Source organism: Mizuhopecten yessoensis, unplaced genomic scaffold (genome assembly GCF_002113885.1).
Source record: "Mizuhopecten yessoensis strain PY_sf001 unplaced genomic scaffold, ASM211388v2 scaffold2329, whole genome shotgun sequence".
NCBI classification, from domain to species: Eukaryota; Metazoa; Mollusca; class Bivalvia; order Pectinida; family Pectinidae; genus Mizuhopecten; species Mizuhopecten yessoensis.
Window position 1 is genome coordinate 6,538,321 of NW_018404492.1, and position 21,213 is coordinate 6,559,533.

A 21,213-nucleotide genomic window follows, 5' to 3' on the forward strand; every position below is an offset into this window, starting at 1 on the left:
AGATTATCTTTATTCAAATAAAGTCCATAAGTCTCACCCCAAACATTGTGGCTTCCTTTGGGATAATAAAACTACCATTAAATAACCACACAGACAATCAATAACATCATGGTACACAGCTATATACAGACTTGCAATAGGTTTAGATTGGCCAGGTGTCGGGATACATAAATTATGCAATAGTGTTTCAAAAGTCTTGACAGGATTTATTATCTAAAACTTTTTTTTATAGTTTTATTTAAATCAAACTTATTTATCGAATTTTTTTTTTGAAGGATGCAAAACTAATTACAAATCTCCAGTTTAGTTATGCATTTTTTAAACATTTACAAATATCATGGTACAATGTATTTGGTATCCAGTTTTTAAACATATACATTTGTAATTACAATGAGATAATATCCTAACTCCAACAGCTTGATTGCTATTTGCATATTAAGAAGCATACAAATGCAAGATAATTAAAAGTGTACCATAATTCAAATCATAAAAATTGTCACATTTTAAAATTCAGAATATCTGCATGAACATGCATTAATGATTTATTTGCAACAGACTTCAACTGTGAATTTTACTTCAGCTTAATTGTTGTATGAAGTAGCAAAATCAGTGACCTTGACACCTTGAAATATAACTTTTTTGAGGTACTGTTGTTATATATATATATAGCTGGTTGAGATTTATCGATGACGTTGAAATCAAATGGACATCGGGTCGGGACTCCCTTGACGAGTTTATTGAATACGCTAACGCGTTCCACACCAACATCAAATTCACATCGGATATCTCCACGGAGAGCAACACATTTTTGGACACCAGTTCCACTCTGATTGATGGTAAGATTAGTACGGACCTCCACTGCAAACCTACTGACACACACCAGTATCTCCTCCCATCCAGTTGTCGCCCCTCGCACACCATGAGAAGCATACCTTACTCCCAAGCTCTGCGCATCAGGCGTATTATTTCGGAAGACATCATCTTTGAGCGCAGATGTTCAGAGGTAAAGTCCCATCTTCTTGGCAGAGGATACAAATCTACTTTGATAGATCGGAAAATAGACAAAGTGAGGGTACTGGCAGGACAAGTCTGCTTGTATACAAAGTCAGACCCAAAACACAAAGGGTACCTTGTGTAGTCAAGTTCCACCCAGACATGCCGCCACTTCCATCTATCATGAAAAAGCACTGGCGCATCATCAAATCTTCAGCGAAACTTAGGCAGATCTTTCCAGAGTCTCCTATACTGGCATATCGTAGACCTAAACACATTAGAGATCTTGTGGTAAGCAGCAAGCTACCTACACCTAACCCTGCAGCGGCGAAAGGCTCTTTCAATACCTGTAACAAGAAGGCGTGCAAACTGTGTCCATACACGCGCACCACAGATACATTTCAATGTACAATCAACGGCAAAGTGTATCACATACTACAAATGCACATCAGTCAATGTGGAATACCTTATTACCTGCAATAAATGCAATTTACAGTACGTGGGCGAGACCTTCACCCAGCTCAATATCAGAATCAACAACCATCGCTGCTCCATCAAGCAGAACAAACCAGACTTCCCTATGGCAAGGCATTTTAATATGCCTAGTCACAGTTGGAAAGACATGCGGGTTGTTGCCATAGATCATTGCCCTACATGGGATGAAACGTGACGACGTACGAGAGAACGGTTTTGGATCACCAATCTACAAACCCGCTACCCTCGAGGTATTAACGAACGATAGGCGGTTGCCATCCGCTCGTTTTCCTTCTAGGGGGCATTTGAACTAATGCTGCTGCATGTCAGTGTGTGTGACAAACAGCCGTTGTCAGATTAATTTTGCAGATTTATACAGTATCTTAGCCATTTCACCTACTTATTCCTCCTGCACTCACTTATTTGATAATTACATGCATTATTCCTGCAAACCGAAAGAGGCGACTAAGTGTGGAGCCCCTGCTGTGACTGTTATATCCACTGCAGAATATTGTGAGGCGACTAATGAGGGCATTCCGTAGGAAATTGAGATTTTTCACATTTACCGGGCCAGATTCCCACATGCACATGTTCCACATTTTTGATATCTCGTCCCTTCTTTCTGGTGTTTATCTCTCGTTGACTCACTTTATGTGATAGTGTATCTTGCGCAAGAATAGGTCCTCTACATCAGCGTTCCTTGTCCGCGATGCTCTCAGCTTAATTGCTGCTTTCGGCTGTCTTTCGCCGAGGGGACTATTGGTTTTATATAATAGCTATATTTTCAATTATAGTATATCAGTTCTATCTTCTTGTAATATGATGTATATGTACATGTTACTGTTCTGTTTCACTGTGTCTTGATAAAGGAGCGGAATGCTCCGAAAAATTTGACAACCTAAACTTGTCCACATTGTTGGAATTACTTCTTTGCCCCATATATATATATATATATATATATCAATCTCATACTTGAACAATGTTTGAAGTTTGAGAAATCCCTAGAGCAATGATAAAACGTGGGCATATACATATATGTATACATACCATTACAATCAAATGTACGTACTTAGCCTTAGGTACATATAATGTATGTCATAAGGTACATATAATGTATGATATGTACATACAAATTGACACTATACTCCCTCCATAACCTCATTCCTAAGGCAATGATTTTTACAGAAGTTTTTCATGCGACTCCAGAACATCTTTTTCAAAATTTTGATAAATCTGATTATTAAGAGATATAGTGTCCCCGTGGGTCCTCAGAAAGTTTGTTAGTCCCGGGAACAGGAAATGTATCCTTAGACAGAGTTCTCATTACACAGTCACGTCCTAGACAGAAATATCCCAAGCTTTAAAGTATGCTCTTTATTTGATCTGTCAACGCTATTTCACAATATATGGATTTTCTTTTTGTTCCAATAACCTGCCTTTTCACTTTTATGTATATTGCCACAGTTGACAAAAGTGTAGCTGATGCTCAATGAGAACAAGTATTATGTATTACTTGAAACATACAAATTCAATATGGCTGCCAGTTGATGCATGAAATGTGTTCAAATCTTCTCCATCCGCAGGCCAACGGTTCCGGTGCCTGCTTGATTACAAGCTTCGTCCCATGTGCTCCAATCGAAGAATGTCTCTCCTCAACTCTGTGCCATGTTTCCTTTGACTATCCATCTCGCTTGCTTCTTGCATTGATGGTGTCCAAGTCAGTGTAATATAAGTCATCTAAATGGCTCATCGTTAGGATCACATGTCCAGTAACTCTTAAAGTAAGAATATTCAAAATGCAGCTGATTTTAATTTATATAGGATTATAGTCGCCATCATACAAGCTTTGCACAAAAGGAAATTTCTCTTAAGCTCAATTGGCAGAGCAGTGGGCTGGGAAGCTGGGGTGTGTTGCTTCATTATTTGATGTAAGCACACTTCTCTCTTTCCAGTTGCAATACTTTATGTACACCTTTAATATTTATACCTTAAATGGGTTGGAATACCTGTCAAGTCCCCCAATTTGGAAAGGTCATTCTAAAAATTTTAATTTCGAAGAAATTTGTAGATGAACGATGATGAACTAAGCAGGTTCTGTTTTATCAAAAAGCATGTGCTAACCCTTGCCACCCCTCTGTAAAAAACAACTATACACAATGACCACACCTGGGCAGATCTTAACAATCACTGATCAACTATATATATAATAAATATATGTGAATGTACATGACCTATTCCGTCTTTTCATATTGCAGAGTTATCTGCTCTTGTGAGCAGGTATTGATTGTTAAGTCCGAGTAACGTCATCAATTTTTGAGAAAACAACGTAATTTTCTCACACAAACCAATGACGTAACAATCAATACCTGCTCACAAGAGAAGATAACTCTACAATACACAAAGACGGAATATGATTACCAAAGTGTGACACAGTTTAACAGGGTTTTTCCGTGTTTATTAAAGTATACTTGTTGCTAATGTAATCCATGATAATTACTAAATAATTCAATTTCTACTCAAGTTTGACTCAATGCAACTACCAAATGTAACCTGTTTCATTTGTCGATGAATTTGACCAGATTAACATTGCCTGTGCATATGATTTTGCAAATGGAAATAACTATCATTGACATGTTTAAACAAAGAAGGTTCCACTTGATAATTTTACATTTTTATTGAAGCTACACAAAATATTGTTCAAACAACCAAAACGATCAATCAACAAAATATTATCAGCTCATTATTGCTAGCGGTAGTGACAAGTCATGTACATGTACTGCCCTAAAGATTCCCCCTCCAGCTACACATTCTGCCTCTTGTGTCAGTATCAACCCCAAGCACAAATCGAAAAATAACGTAGATCCATGCATGTGGTCCTGTCTTATATGAAATGCAGTTGAAAAGCTAACAGCAATATCATATTATTTTTTCCTTGTAAGAAAAAATAGCTGCCGTAGACTCGCAGCGGAGTCTGCACACTGAGTCTAGACATTATTTTCTCTTACCCTGGACAGGTGTATCCACACTTTTACCGGTGTGAGATTTCCTTGTCTCACCCTAGGGTTGAGACGGGGGGATTCCCCTATTCATAACAATGGTATGACGTCACTTCAACAATACAATGACGTCAAGTCAACAATCCGTCAACGTCACTTGACGTCAACCCTGAATTTAGCATGTCACGTTATCATTACATTGTACATATATGATACACATTGGGAGAACAGGGTAAGTGAAAAAAAATCATTCACCCCCTTGTGGGTAAGATAGGGGAATCTCAATCCTCGGGGAAAGATTCTTAAGTTACTAAACACTCGATCGGCAAAGCTTTGTGTTTGGCAACTTAAGAATATTCCCCCTCGGGTTGCGATTCCCCTATCTCACCCCCAAGGGGTTGAGAGATTCTATTCCTTCCGCGATGACGTGTCAGAAAAGTTGATATCTTATGACATTTAAAATATGGTTTTGTGTTTTGTTGCTACATAGTTTGGCTGTATTGAACTATCAGCCCACACCATCATGTTGTTAGATGGCCCTTTAATAACAGACTATACTTTTTTACATTACGTCAATACGTAGACGTGCACATGATTTAGAACCTGGCACAAACTATCAGAATAGACTTCACAAGTTCCAATTATTGAAAAAACACACGTTGATTGAAATATAAGGATTGAATCTTGCTTTGGTCGCTTTCATTGGGTGATGAATTGAGTTGGTCTTGAAACAAATTCAGCATAAACTGCTTCACAGTTGATTAAATTTGTTTCAAGACCAACTCAATTCATCACTCCATGAAATCGACCATTTAAGCAAGATGCAATCCTCAAGTAAAACAAACACTTGAAAATGTTCTTACAGTTATTGATTAATTGATATCACATTATTTAAATTCATGAAAAAAGGAAATGCTTGAATGATAAAATTTTGTATCAAGATTTTTATTTTAGTCGAGATGCAAATGTAAAACAAAGGGATTGTTAAAAAAATACAGATATTATACAATACAGCAAATCTGCTCATGAATAGAATTTCGAATTAATACAGGAGATATTAATATGGCTCCAGCCTGCTCAACATGCATATCAATATACCCCTGACAGGTCTTTGTTTGACTATTCTGCACTCAGCCCTTTTTGTATAAATTAATGTTAGTTTGCTTTTGGTTAATACTTCATAATAAATAATATTGCATGTTCATGTACATCTGCAGGCCTATCAATATGATAAGAAGAACATTCCATATTGTGTCATTGATATCAATGGTACGTAGTGTTATTAGTATCAAGGTGTCAGGTCGTTTCGGTAACAAGTCGTTTCGGTAACAATTAAAATGAAAGGCGTTTTGGGACTTTTTTGGGGGTTGTCAAAAGTTGTTTCTGGATTTTTCACTTTTTTTCCTGTAGATACCATTACCTTATTAAATGTATTAAAATCAGGTTTATTGTACAAATGCTAAGCATTAATGTAATGCACCTAATTCAGAGGCCTTTATTCTCAAGGCAGTGCAAGGGAATTCACTTGTATAACCGGTAATTTCCACCAGGTGCAGAAAATGTGAACGCGTATCAGTTCAATTAAAGGAAACTTCTAGGCATCTTAGACTTTCAATTAAAAATAAACAATTTCCACTACAATATTAGTCAGAAAAATACCATATTTTCTGTTTCAGAAAAAACACCAAGTATTAACTGTGTATGTAGTGAAGAAAGAAAAAAGGTGAATCGCTTCAATGTTATAAAAATAATCAAATGTGAAAGTCACTTTGTAACACTGAGACACATCATAATTTTAAAACTTTTCATAAAGGAAGAAAAAAAAACAAAACATATACAGTTTAATTTATCATTTCACAATGATAAAATATCCAGTTAACCTAAGGAGAAGAAAATTATGCTTTTAACAGCTAAATATAAATTAGATGCATATTTTTGTTATCAAATATTTTCAGTACCTCGGTTTGAATTTCAATTTTCAGGTACCAGACTAACATTCTGTACCCCATGACAGTCTCAAAAATATATATAGTACCCCGAAATTAGTAATCTTACTCCATAGCCTAATAGTGGTGGACAAGACATAGACGACTCCATCAGGTCATAAACTAAAACCATACTTGTGTATTTACATCATGACTTCATATGAAACGGGAGCGAAATGATATTTATAAGTGACAATTTTATGTGTCCCGAAACGACTTGCTTAAGTCCCGAAAACATCTTGTGTCATGTCCCGAAAAGTCTTCGGGACTGCCGAAACGACTTGTTACCAAAACTACGGAATTAGATTGTTATCTAAGTCCGTGCCGAAACGACTAGCATTCAGTAACAAACCTTTGTATTTTGGTTTGAATTAAAATAATGTAAAAGAACCACTTACCGAATTCCTTTATCTGATCTGAATATCAATCATTAAACCGAATAGAAAGGATTTACATTTACCTGCTGTATATGTGCGAGTACACAATTAATAAGTATGTAAATGCAGCTGTAATGAATCAAACTGACCTACTTGCTATCAATTCTTGGACCAGTCATTTGCATTTACAGAGGCCATTTCAAACCTTCAAGTAAGACACAATCAAATAGTGTTCAGTTAAACAGTGTGCAAACTTACTTTTCAACAATAACCTGAACACATGCCATTGTATATGTTGTGTGACGGTAGATTTTATCCCGTTACAGTTTTGTACATCATCATTCATGTACATGTAATCCCATGGTCTCACACACTCTGTCTGCACTTGCAATCACAACTCCATGGAGGTCAATGTTTCACTTTTTCAATGTATATCAAATCAGTGCGACTTACAACATATCATATCAATAAAGCGTCCGGGTGTTGTTAGCATAGCACAGTATGTTGATATCGGTGTGTAATGTAACAACACAATTCCCTCGGGAAGTCACTGAGAGTTATTCCCCCTGATCTGTCAAAAACATTTCACCAATACAGTAGCCTAGTTCTACATCTATTCTAAATTTATCAAGCACTCTACACAATTTTTCGAGAATCCGTTCTCTGTTTAACATTTGGCGATTCTAGTAAACAAAGTCATGCAGTGTTTTATGACATTAAGTATCGACACTGGTCGATAGAGCCAGTCTGCTTCATGACTTTCCATAGCACGGGCCAAACTAGGCCTGGGGGTACTGGGGTTTTCTGACCTCCCGTTATCTCGCCATCTCAATTTGACTTGCCTCATACACTTAATTCGAAGAATACTAAATAACTGCGGTAAATAGACCTTACTTACGTATGTACAAATAAGAAACTAGCATAAATAGACTGTACCTTCCGCTGGTTTGCCCAGTTTCAGCATTCGTTTCCATATTCGCTGAGCGCCATCTGTATCATTAAGATCAGAGTCATTGGGAAGCTTACATGTTCTTCAATAGCAGCAACCGGGAGATGTTACCAGTCTATACACTGGTAATATCTAGTAGGACAGCTAATTAACGGTATTGATACAAGGTATCCGAAAATGGTTTTGCTTTTGAATTGGTACGTTATAGACACTGTAGATTTTTTTATTTTTTTTTCTCATTTATCATGACCGGGGCCTTATTTAATTCGGTACAAGATGCAAGCGTTTCGATTGAACATATAGCTTATTTAAAATCATAAAATATTAGAACTGTTGTACTTTTCTAACGGTGGACATGAGGCATAATAACAATCACATGCTGGTAATATTACATGTTGGTCCACAGGAGTCTGAAGTTCTGTCAATAATGCATAATAACAGTAATACAAAAAATACCTATAATATGCTTATTTTTCAAGCATATTATAGGTATTATTTATTACTGTTATTATTCATGATTGACAGAACTTCAGGCTCCTGTGTTTGGTCCAACATTTTACTTATACCATGTTCATATCTTAAGATTGATATAGTTTTATGTTTTCTATGTTTTTCATGTTCTGTGTTTTATATGTTTTATTAAATTTATATATCATGTTTTATAAATTGCCCAATTTAATATGTTCTATTTGTATAGGCCTATGTCATATATGTTTTATATATCCAATGTTTTATATGTTCTCTACAACTTATGCCAATTTAATGTTTAATATGTTCTCTGTAACTTATATTAAATCAGAGACGTACATGTATGTATACGTCTCTGATTTAATGTCTAATATGTTTTATATATAGCAGCGGAAAAAAGAAACTGTGCATGCGGAGAATTGTTATAGAACATGTATTACCAACGGTATATACATGAAAAGATACACACTATCCGTGTGTCATTGACAGCTTTTCCCGTGCAGTTTGCTCTCTATAGGCGTTGACCAGTTTGCACGTTTTTCTGGTCCAGCCATCCAATTCGACAATGAAAGTTTATTTTTCAACTGTTGGGTCACTCTGTTGAGACCAGTGAACATTAAAAACAGCATTATAACGTTTTAATTTGTGATTAATGCTATGCCGAGGCTCAATGAAAATGACCGCCTTCGGATTATTGGTATGCTTCAAGCTGGTATGGGCCAAGTCGTTGTCTCTACACGTTTTCATGTCCATCGAAACACAATCCGGGATTTGTGGAGACGACATCAACAGTTTGGCCACGTCGGCGATCGACCTCGTGCGGGAAATCCACGTGTGACGTCACGTCAACAGGACAAACATATTCGGCTTGTCCATTTGAGAAATCGCTTCCAAACGGCAAGTTTGACCGCACGGACAATCCCTGGGTTGCTACCAATAAGCCCGAGAACTGTACGGAACCGATTGCGTGAACGAGCTATCCCTCCGCGACGTCCTGCATTCCGCCCAGTTCCTCTGCCAGGTCATCGTGTAGCATGTCTGGACTGGCGCAGAAGGCATCTGCGATTTACTCGACGGGATTGGCAGGGGCGGGTCCAGGTGAGGGCGTAATGGGCGTACGCCCCCNAAAATATACATGCTCCAAGTCAGGAACCGTTACATTAGTGCATTTCACAATTATTTTATGTTTTTTAGCAAAAAAAAGGTCCAAAAAGATTGGATTTTACGCCCCCTCTTTCAAATATCCTAGAAACGCCCCTGATTGGGCAGGCGTTTTGTTTACGGACGAGTCGCGAGTTCACCTGGATAGTAGTGACGGCCGTTCCAGAGTGTATCGTCGCGTTGGAGAACGTTTCCGTGACGCGTGTCAGGTACAACGACGTTCTTTCGGCGGAGACAGCGTTATGATTTGGGGTGGCATCACAGCCAACGGGAGAACGCCTCTGGTGGTTTTTAACGGGAAATTGAACGCGCTACGTTACCGTGACGAGATCCTCCGGACTCACGTCGTTCCATTCGTGCAAGGGCAGCAACGTCACATTGAGCTACAGCAGGACAACGCCAGGCCACACACAGCTCGTGTCGCTATGGCCTTTCTGGCCCAGCAGAACGTTGACGTGTTGCCCTGGCCTGCTGTATCCCCCGATCTGTCGCCCATTGAACACGTCTGGGATGAAATGAAGCGCAGATTACGGGCATTACCTAATCAACCGGTGACGTTGGCTGATTTGCCTGCAGTGTTGGTACAGATCTGGAATGCCATCCCACAAGCATTCTTGAACCGTCTGATAGGCTCCATGCGTCAACGTTGCCAGGCTTGCATTCTGGCAAACGGTGGACATACGAGGTATTAACTTTGTGAACTCAGTATTGACCCCTGCTGTGTTTACGTCACTCCTGAGCAGAACTTGTCGATTCCATAACGTTGAAAATGGAATGCAACTGTTAATAAATAACAACAAATTGTCCCTGAAAACCTTGTTGTTCTACGTCATACACATTTGTTTTTATAACACATGTTAGACATGCACAGTTTCTTTTTTCCGCTAGTATATATATCTAATGTTTCGTCATCCTTGATATCCAGGAGTTACGCTCAATTTCGCTCTCTACACCCCTGCAATTTGTCATAGCAAAACTGAAGGCTCAGTGCCAACCTTGTTGATGAGACGAGAAGGCTAGTTCGATTCATTGATTCATTGATTCATTGATATGCAATCTCGCGGTCACGTAACGGTAAAAATTGATAGGCTTTGAAATCGGGCGCCTCTCTTTGCTATCTTCAAAGAACAGGAGGTATCAGCCAAGCGATTGGTCATTTTTTTTGTATACCTGAAACCAATCAAACAGCTGTCTTCGTGCCTTCAATTTTGCTATGACATATTTCAGGGGTGTAGAAAGCGAAAGTGAGCGTAACCCATGGATATCGAGGATGATGTTTCATATGTTCTCTACAACTTATATCAAATGTCTAATATGTTTTATACAATGTTTTATATGTTCTCTGTAACTTATATCAAATGTCTAATGTTATATACAATGTTTTATATGTTCTCTACAACTTATGTCAAATGTCTAATATGTTTTATACAATGTTTTATATGTTCTCTACAACTTATATCAAATGTCTAATGTTATATACAATGTTTTATATGTTCTCTGTAACTTATATCAAATGTCTTATATGTTTTATACAATGTTTTATATGTTCTCTGTAACTTATATCAAATGTCGAATATGTTTTATACAATGTTTTATATGTTCTCTATAACTTATAGCAAATGTCTAATATGTTTTATACAATGTTTTATATGTTATCTATAGTTTATTTCGAATGTCTAATATGTTTTATATAATGTTGTATATGTTCTCTGTAACTTATAGCAAATGTCCAATATGTTTTATATATATATATGTATACAATGTTTCATATATGTTCTCTACAGCTTACATCAAATGTTTTATATATATGTTTTATGTTTTATGTGTTTTATGTATGTTCTGTGTAATGTTTTATGCTTTATTTGTCACCCGATTTTTATGTCCTACATTTTATATTGATTGGTCTCTGACTATCACCTATTATTGACTTGAGAAAGTCTATAGGTTCTTGACAATACGATCAACACATCATTCAGATTCATTTCAATAGACAAGCAAATAATCATAGACTGAAATCGAGTCTGATGCGTTAAATGGTCTCTATTTTTATATGTCGTGAGATTTGTATGCCATATTCCAGTTTATTTACAGGACATTAATGCTATCTATATGTTTCTGAGTGTTAGTTTTAACGTACGTGTTAGGTGGACCAAGTTCAACAAGAGTGATTAATATAGGTTGAAAAAACTTGTTTCGTTGTAAAAGAAATAAAGTTTATTTTGGTTATAAATTGTACGAAACTAGCATTTCTAAAATAAAATGGTTTGGTTTGATTGATCAGGTTTAGTGTCCAACTTTAACGTGTCTCTATCTGTGTACTGCACATGTACAGTGTGTGCGCTGGAGGCGGTGTTTTGGTGTATCTGCCTTCTTGCTATGAAATACCACGCCGAGACCACTAAACACAGTACTCTACCCGTGGCACTTCTTCGATATCCAAGAGTTACGCTCACTTTCGCTCTTTACACCCCTTGAATATGTCATAGCAAAAATGAGGGCACGCGGCTAGCTATTTGATTGGTGTCAGATGAAAAAACCTGTGCAATCACTAGGCTGATACTTGTCCTTTGAAGATTACAAAGGAGAGGCGCCCGACTTCAAAGCCTGTCATTTTTTACCGTTACGCCACCGCGAGATTCTTGTGATGTACATCAAAGGACCAAACTAGTCTTCTCGTCTCATCCACAAGGTGCTGCAAATTGAGCCAGACATATTCCAGGGGTGTAGAGAGTGAACGTTACTGTAACCTCTGGATATCGAGGATATCCGTGGCATAAAATCTGACATACCTTAACAATTACCGTTATAAGAACTATTTGTTGCCTTCTCACATCGGCAAACGTTCTGTTATATAGCCATAAATGAAGCAGTTCCAAGGAAGGCGTTACCAAGTATAAAGATCAAGAATAGAAACACAAGTTCAGATCCCCGGGACTGTTGCAAATGGGTGCGTTATACACATTGTTGTCGCCATTGTGCCTTTAAATACGTACCTGTCATGTGCTGCAGTGTGACATAGAAACATCACTGGTTTGATAAGGACGAATTGATTGTGATAAAATAGGGGACACTCTAGCGTAAGGCCAACGCCAAGTAATAGATGTACAACTTAGAACAGAACTCACGACTTATTTAGAATCTGGCCGGGATACTCTTACCTTCCGAAGTTGAAAACACAAAATCATACAATTAAAAAAAATGGTTAGGGTAATTGTCCGTTTTATTTAAGGAACATATTCGCCATTCCGACACATGCTCTTTAAAAACCATACAAGCGTAGTTCTGTCAGGTCATATTTAAGTCTATTGTTTTCCCTTTCGCGATAGGTTCCTAAATGGAAAGATGCACTTTTCTGATAACATAAAGCAGGGTTTGTCGATTACTAGCATCAAAAGTATTCAAATATGAGCCCACAGAACGTACTGTTCCACCTTATCGTTACTTACACAGAACCAGTAACGTAAATATAGCCTTGACCGTGTCCACACACCGAGTTTAACTGTTGTAATTCACATACACGTTTATAGACTAACTTACAAACTTTTAAAAGGTATCATCAGTTTGACCGTGACTGTGAATACATTTCCTCCATGCTGTTTTACCTTAAAATATTTGTTTGGTTTTATTTAGAACCAATGTCATTTAAGGACGTGCCTCCATGTGTGCAATTGTGTGCGTGCTTGTGTTTTGTATACTGGGACCAGGGCTTGTTGGTGTACATGCCTCCTTGCGATAGCACAGATCTGATGCAGACTTTTGAGTGCTATCTCACTGAAATACCATGCCGAAGGTACCCAGCACAGTATTCCATCCAGTCGCGTTATATACTGATATCGGGATAATTACGATTACCGTAATTGCCAACTTAACGTTAATCAGGCAATAACAGCTACCATTTTAAGGGCTTTGGGATGTCCCGGCCTGTGGACAGAACCCATTACTTTCCTGTGCGAATGTTCACCACTAAGGTCAAAAGTGAAATACACCCAAGCTCTGGTTCATCCGTTGTCAGTAAAATGTGACCTGGCAGAATGCTGGGTGCCTTCGGCATGGTATATCAGTGAGATAGCACTATAAAGTCGGCATCAGATTCGCACTATCACAAGGAGACAAGCACAACCAACATACCCTGTCTCATGCATACACACATGCAAGCACGCATACACTACACACATGGAGACACGTCACTAAATGACCTTAGCTGATAATAGGACGTTAAAAAAAAAAACGAATTCAATTTCACTGACTCGTTTACATGTAAGATACAATATGCACAGATAGATCTCAAAAACGTTTTGATGGCACGTAATTCAAAAACTTATCTATATATAACTTTAAGATGACACGTGATTTACAAACATATCTACATGGTGTATATAATTTAATTGGTAAGACGACACGCGATGCAAAAAACGGATAGTATGGTCGATCTTGGCTAAAGGGTCGATGACGGGCTTCCGTGTTAAATACAGAAAAACTGCTGAATGTTTCCTACACCAATAACATCCCAGTACATTTCGATTTAAACGCTTTGAAGGAACGTCGATTGTCATAGTTGATACAAAATGATTTTAGGATACCAAGATCATACGTCAACATCATTCCGCAAGTCAAATTTTGGCTCGGAATTGAAAGTTATCAAAGGGTCAATTGTTAACACGAACTGAAGGGCGATGTAGAAAATTGCATTTTGGCTGCAGACAACATAAACGAAAGAAAATGGGCATGTGAGGTCGATTTTCACGATGGTGGATCGAGTGGCGGCAACGTTGCCGTGTATAGATGAATGCTATAATAGTATTATTTATAATGATGCGATCATGTTATGTCAAGTATGGTACATCTTTCACTGACTGACTGATAAGCTGATGCAGACCGTCAGTTCTATATTCGCATCACGTGATTGCCCCTGAACAAACTGATAGTCCCCTCGGGGATATACATACGATGTTCTGCCTGAGTGAGAGTACTGGGGCGCTTCCAAGAGTCACGTTACACGCATTTAACATAACGTCACCTTAGGGAGTTATCACATTTCGTGAAGTATGACGTCAACAAGTAAGTAAACACAATTACAAGTAACATGACGTCATATCATGGAGTAAACACGTTACATTTAATATGACGTCATATCAGGGAGTAAACACATTACACTTAACATGACGTCATATCATGGAGTAAACACAATTACAAGTAGCATGACGTCATATCAGGGAGTAAACACATTACATTTAACATGACGTCATATCACATTACATGTAACATGACGTTCTCTCAGGGAGTAACAATATCACATGTAACATGACGTCATCTCAGGGAGTTACACATTACACGAAGCATAACGTAAATTTATGTAGTAAACATCAACCCAGAGAGTTAACACATAGCATGTTTTATGAAATCACCTAATGAGTTAACACATTACATTTTACATGACGTCATCTCATGGAGTTATTACGTTACATGCATGTAACATGACGTCATCATAGGGTATTACATCTCTAATACATGTAGAGTCAATCATAAAACGTAAGTACTGAGGATATGGAAGCTCTACCTGAAAGTGTAGAATTCGGGTTAGACCTGTTTTTCGAGTTTCCCTAAGCACCGTCCTTGTCTGTTTTTGACAGTTTTATATGGTATTCCATACTGTATTTCAAACTCATAAGCCGTAATAACTTTTAAACCTCTTAGCCATGTACTCCATCTTCGAAGTCTTTTAGAATTTGAACTTTTTAGTTGTTTTACTCGAGCTGTATATTCATGTACTTAAATTTCATATTCATATACATGTACTTAAAACGATTGTCAAATACTCGAGATTCACAGTTTACTCTTATTTTATAGTCATATACACCAGTATAATCAAACACCGTCGTCTTAATTGAACCGTTTATTCTAACAAGCATACATTGTACTCAAATCATACATTCTACTCTACAGTCATAAACTTAAAATCCATACTCATATATTTGAACCTGTTTAAGCAAATTCGCAGAGCAGGACCGCTGCCTCTTATTGAGAAGTGAGGGTTTGCTTTATTTCCCCAAAGTATGCCGATATCAAATCGAATCTACAGACAAAAGTCACAGAAACGGCGGAATGGGGTAGTGACATGTTCCGACATTATACATGCGACTAGTATATAACGATGATTATATATCTGTAAGTAACACGCAGGTCTCGTCTCTCAAGGAAAGCGAGACAGCAAAGGTTAACATTATCGTGGTATTTCCGGTTGCTGTTGTTAAGTTTCACTGGTCACTGGCATCATATCTCGTTAATACTGGCATATCACTAAACCTGGCAACGCTCGGTGTCACCGTTGTACGGCTTTGACCCTGAGAATTAAACCAATTATCTCGATCGTTGACCTTTGTAGTCCTGTTAGGATGTGTTAAAACTTACAGTCTACATAGCTATGGTATACAGTAATGCTGAATATTTACAAACTTCAAATGTGATATATATATAATCATAAAAAGGCACATGGAAAAGAAGACCATTGCATGCGTTCACGCAAGGACGGCGAACTAAATGCTCCCAAGCAATTTAATATACATAAGTCATGTTTCAGACATAATAAGCAAAGTTGGCAATGCATGTGCATGCACATCAAAGTACTTTGTACCGGCTAGACTATTGTTCGGTACAATCTGGGTGGCATCTGGATTGGCAAGATATATTGTAACAAATCCAGCATCCACGTGCACCAGAAATAGGGCGATCATTTCTAATTATAGCAGTGTAAGTAATTAAGTATAACCGATAATTGTGTTGTTAGTGTACAGCTTCATGTCGATTATGCTTTTCTTCACAGTATATAAGGTACGGTTCGTAAACAATTGTTTGTTGTTCAAAAACTACATCAATAAAATGTGTATCTACATATACTTACGTACATGAGTTGGCCCAGCCTCAGTCATGACTGAATCATCATCGTCTCTGGTTGTTTGTACATTTAAAAGTGTAGACAGTAAACAAGTGTAAATAACAGTGTTTTCCTTTGTGAATATAAACACAAACAGACGCAAGTGTGTATATATGTATACGTACCAGAATCGTACGGACTTAGGGGTCGCGCTCGACCTCATGTCACAAAAGGCTGTGGCGGGAAAGTTGATGCATACAGCTCATATCATCCCTGCTTTTGTTTACTGATACTGTCGGCTATTGTTTAGATTGTTGATCGATGAAATATCGTGCTTTCTTTATAGATGTATTTTTTCCTGGTAATATTTTGGGAGGGTGAGTAATTACGTTGTATACGGTTTATCCTCCTTCACGTCACATTAATCGCTCCAGACACGTGAAACACGTGTGGTTATGGGATATATACACAGTACATGTACGTACTAGCCTGTCCTAGGCACTTTAACATAAGTAAGATCAGACTAGCTCCGTATTACTTACTGTATATACACACACAGTATACGTATACACCACCCACTATATCCCTGATCGAGTTATTCAATCCAGATGGTATTCTTTTGACGACACCACACACATATATGTCCTTGCGAATAACGACGTTTCTCCTTTCAGACCTACAACTTTTAAATTGTTGTAGATTTTATAAATACAATTGTAAATATTTAAACTAGTTTTAACGGTTTCACCAAATAATAGAACTACATAGTTCAACAGTTTCGAGCCCTTTAAATGTATTGAACGCATAGCAAGGCAATGATGTTCGTTTGCACGGTATAGAGTACCCGTGTACCGTATTGGGGAGCTAAGGCCCGAGTAATATGGGGGTTGGGGTGGAGGGGATAGGGGATCCCCCGGAGTTACTAACTTAGAGTCGTGTACATACTACAGTGGGGAGCTAAGGCCCGTGTAACATGGGGGTTGGGGTGGATGGGATGGGGGAGTTACAAAAAAATGTACTAACTTAGGGTCGTGTACATACTACCGTGGGGAGCTATCATGTGCAGCTAGCAGGGGCCGTGTTCTACATTGAGGAGCTAGAATACCGTAAAATGGGACTGGGACACCAGTTATAACGTCAGTAATTGACATACAATCAGCACTCATTAATATTTCACTGTTATGTCTTCACTATCCCTTAATATCAGTTACCTACAAACTATGGATTTAAAATCCAAACAAGATTTGACCTGTGAGTGAACAATTACCTAGGGTATGCTTCTGCATTTAAATGTCGTTTTCGTTATACATCATAGACTCTAGTTTTACATTTTGTAACTGAGCACTTATATTTTGTACAAACAATCATAACACTTTGACATGTCTCGACTGGACGCTATATAACTATTCGTGTTTACACGATATACATTTTATAATTAATGCTAATTAAGATATGATTTGTCGTTCAGTAATAATAAAAATAAAATATAGTGAATAATTTCACGTGACAGTGTCGTTGTTGATGTTGATAAATCAATATTTCTGCTCTAACCCCTTTGCATGTGATGATGTGAAATTATTTTGTCTAACTTAGATCAGGGACGTGTTTATTGTGTATACGTCTCCGCTTTTATATAGACAATGGTTTATTGTGATCGCGTATCAATACACGTAGGATAATAGCAATTTAAGGAAGTGTGATTCAAACCAAACATCAGCTCCGCCCAGCGTGCCGACAGCCCTGTCCGGTTTACGTAGCATAGTATTGGACTTTATATTTCCCATTAATGTATGCATTAATTAATTTAATAAAATGCTTCCTTGTTCATACGAAAACAAATTATTGTCTCCTCTACTTAATTTTATGAAATAATGACGAAACAGTAGCGATATGGAAAAAAAGGATGAACAAACTATATCTCTAATACCGACTGGCTTACACACACACACACATATATATATATTAGTTGAATGCTGAGATTTAGACATATAGGTACGGATGTCGATAATCAACCGTGCTGTAATCATATACTCGGAAACATGTAGATGTGACTGAAATTTAATTGAAACAACAGTTCATTTCCTTATTTTTTCTATGTAACTTTATGACATTGGGCATTTTTTTTCTGAAGATGGCAGTTCAACATTATATAGGCGATACCATGCATACAAGGTATCGTCATCTGACGTCTCATGTTGAACACGGGCTTTTCGCGTATATATTTATTTCAGGAGGGTGTTACTACTACATGCATACGATTTTCCTAAAATAATCAAGAGCTATTTGCGATAATAAAAACTGTTCCCGTCATAACCCCGTAATTTGAATCCCAAAAGTTTGAATCAGCAACAATGGCGGACTAAACGACGTCGAGGTCGTAACAAAGACGTCACGACGCAGAGAAGGTATGAATAGTCGATAGTGTAACCTTTGGATTTCGAACATGGTAGGTTCTGGAATTAAAGTGATTTTGTTAAGTCGAAGAAAAACGTGGATAGATTTAAAAGGATATTGTTTTGCGATATAAACATTGAGTTTCTATACTTACTGTCGATGAAATCAAACAATATATCGCCTTTCATGACAGTACTGATATATTGTCGAGTCTTGCGTTTCCTCTTTCAAAGAAGAACCTACGCTAGGAACTAAAATTTATATCTGCTGCCCCCTATTACGACACTTGGGACTTTTATCTTTTCCCTGCAGTACATACACATTGTTTTCGGCGGTGTACCTTTAGGCATCCATCGCCGTGTCACCTTATGAATATTTTGAGGACGTAACCCCCACCCACAAACACACACACACACACCCACACACCCACCACACACCCAAAAGGTAAACTAAAGATTATTAACCTACGTAGAGAGATCAAATATGAAGAAAATAAAGCATTTAAATATCACCATCATAAAACATGCATCTGAAAACAGGTACAAGTAAATATCTGTGATTAATGAGATTATATCAGATTTTTACTTATAATCAGAGACGTAAAAAAAACGTCTCTGATATAATTATTGCACAGATACATTATAAAAAAATGATGAACGATCGGGACATAAAGATTGAAACTGCTATGCATTTCAACTATACATACAAAATATTAGGTAATGATAAGTTGCTGCACGAGAGGAGCAATTCTATATTAGTATATACTTCTTCATAACATTTATTATCGTTATGCAAGTTCATCACGAATAAATAGCATACAAATCTATATGCTAATCGGTTTTACGGTATTAGTTATCATGCAAGACATTATAGTGGCTGCACGATTGTTTAAATATAACTCATATTTACTAGTTCTGTACGTGGCACATGTTGCAGCTTGGTATTACTTCCGTTCCCAGGTTGTGTTCACACCGATTCCGATGCTTAGGCCAAATAAAAATAAATCTTGTGTTTCCACTAACCCTTCTTACCCTACATGTTTCGGCCTATACCCTAAAGTTGATAGTTGCATTTCGTGATATCCACTATTAAAGTCATAACCCCTGCTTTATATAAGCACAATAAAACAATTTCCAAAATAAAGAAAATTCCTTTACTACCTACCTCTTTGTTTGAAGATGATAGCGGAAACATAACTTTTTTTGGTCTTATGTAAACTAGATATTTTATAACTGTACAGTAATGATGTGCTGTAAATGATACTTTGATAGGCCCACAAGTTATAATATCAGAAAGAAAACAACAGATAAAATTAAATTCTGTTCTTAGTAGCTGGGCTGACATCCAGAAAGGGGTACCTTGGGCCCCTTTTATTTAACAGTTTTATAAATGACATTTTTATTTATTAAAAAGGGTTCATTGTACAAGTATGCAGATGATAATACCCTTTCATTCTGTAGTCCTGATTACGATATTTTTAATTTCAACATTGGAATCTGAGTCACTTCAACTAATAGATTAGTTCAGGGTGCATACGATGCAAGCAAACCGTGATACATTTCAAGTTTTGGCTGTTGGTAAAAATACTTATTGTAAAAATCCTTGTATTCTATTCAAAACACTGAACTGTCATGCGAAAAAAATGTTAGATTGCTTGGCATAGATATTGATTACCAATTCTGATGCACAAATAAGGAAGATTTGCAGGAAGGCATCCAAGCAACTGAATATTCTCAAACGTTTGGGCACTTTTTCGAACAGACTGAGTAAATTAACCATCTTTCATTCATTTATTTTAGATAATTTTAATTTTCGCCCTTTGGCATGGCATTTCTGCACAGCGAAAAATTCTATTTTTTTTTTAGAAAAAGTGCAAGAAAGAGCACTCCGTTTTGTATATGAAGACTTTTCAAGCTCGTACGAGAATTTACTTGAAAAGGCGAAGATGCCTTCTCTGCAGGTCACATGAATGAGAACAATGGCAATTGAAACTTTTAGAATTGTTAATAAGCAATTTAGCTGGCACCTGTATGTTTACAAGATTTATTTAAGGTAAAACAATCTAAATATTTTGTCAGATATAATAATATATTGGACATTCCAAATGTAAAAACTACAACTTATAGTAACATTTTTTTTTTTTAAATTTGATACTGCTACATTGTGGAACAGTCTTCCGGACCATTTCAGGACGGACAACAGTTTCTCTCATTTCAAGAGTCTTATACAGTCCTTGAATGGTTCGGAATGCCGCTATTCTGTATGTAAATAAGCTTTCAGTTAATTTCAATGTGCCTTTTTTTTTTTTATTGCATATGCTTGCATATGAATTGCTCTGCCATCTTGCTTACTTTTATGTGTGCTTTCTCTATTTTTAGTTTGCTTGCATGCTCCTGTTTTTATGTTGTTGTTTAATTATACTTGTATGTATTCGGTTAGAGCATTAGAGCTTATGTTTTGACGTTTGTAACTATACCGAATTTGAATAAAGCTTTCATATTCATATAATAATAAAGAAGAATTACATAATAATTCAGAAAAATAA

General features: G+C 37.1%; 1 protein-coding gene across 3 annotated transcripts in view; it reads right to left on the reverse strand.

Annotated features, from left to right (window-relative positions):
- LOC110445693 (uncharacterized family 31 glucosidase KIAA1161-like) overlaps nt 1–16,742 on the reverse strand; it is a 38,790-nt gene extending 22,048 nt beyond the window's left edge. Inside the window, exon 1 of one of the 3 annotated variants that reach the window (XM_021490463.1) lies at nt 16,460–16,742. In XM_021490463.1, the coding sequence (XP_021346138.1) occupies nt 16,460–16,497 (38 nt within the window). In that variant the 5' untranslated portion in view covers nt 16,498–16,742. Of the gene's footprint in view, nt 1–7,083; nt 7,552–7,761; nt 8,046–16,459 lie in introns of those variants that run through there. The other 2 variants (XM_021490462.1, XM_021490464.1) reach the window with 2 other exon arrangements.
- Between the last annotated feature and the right edge of the window lie 4,471 nt (nt 16,743–21,213).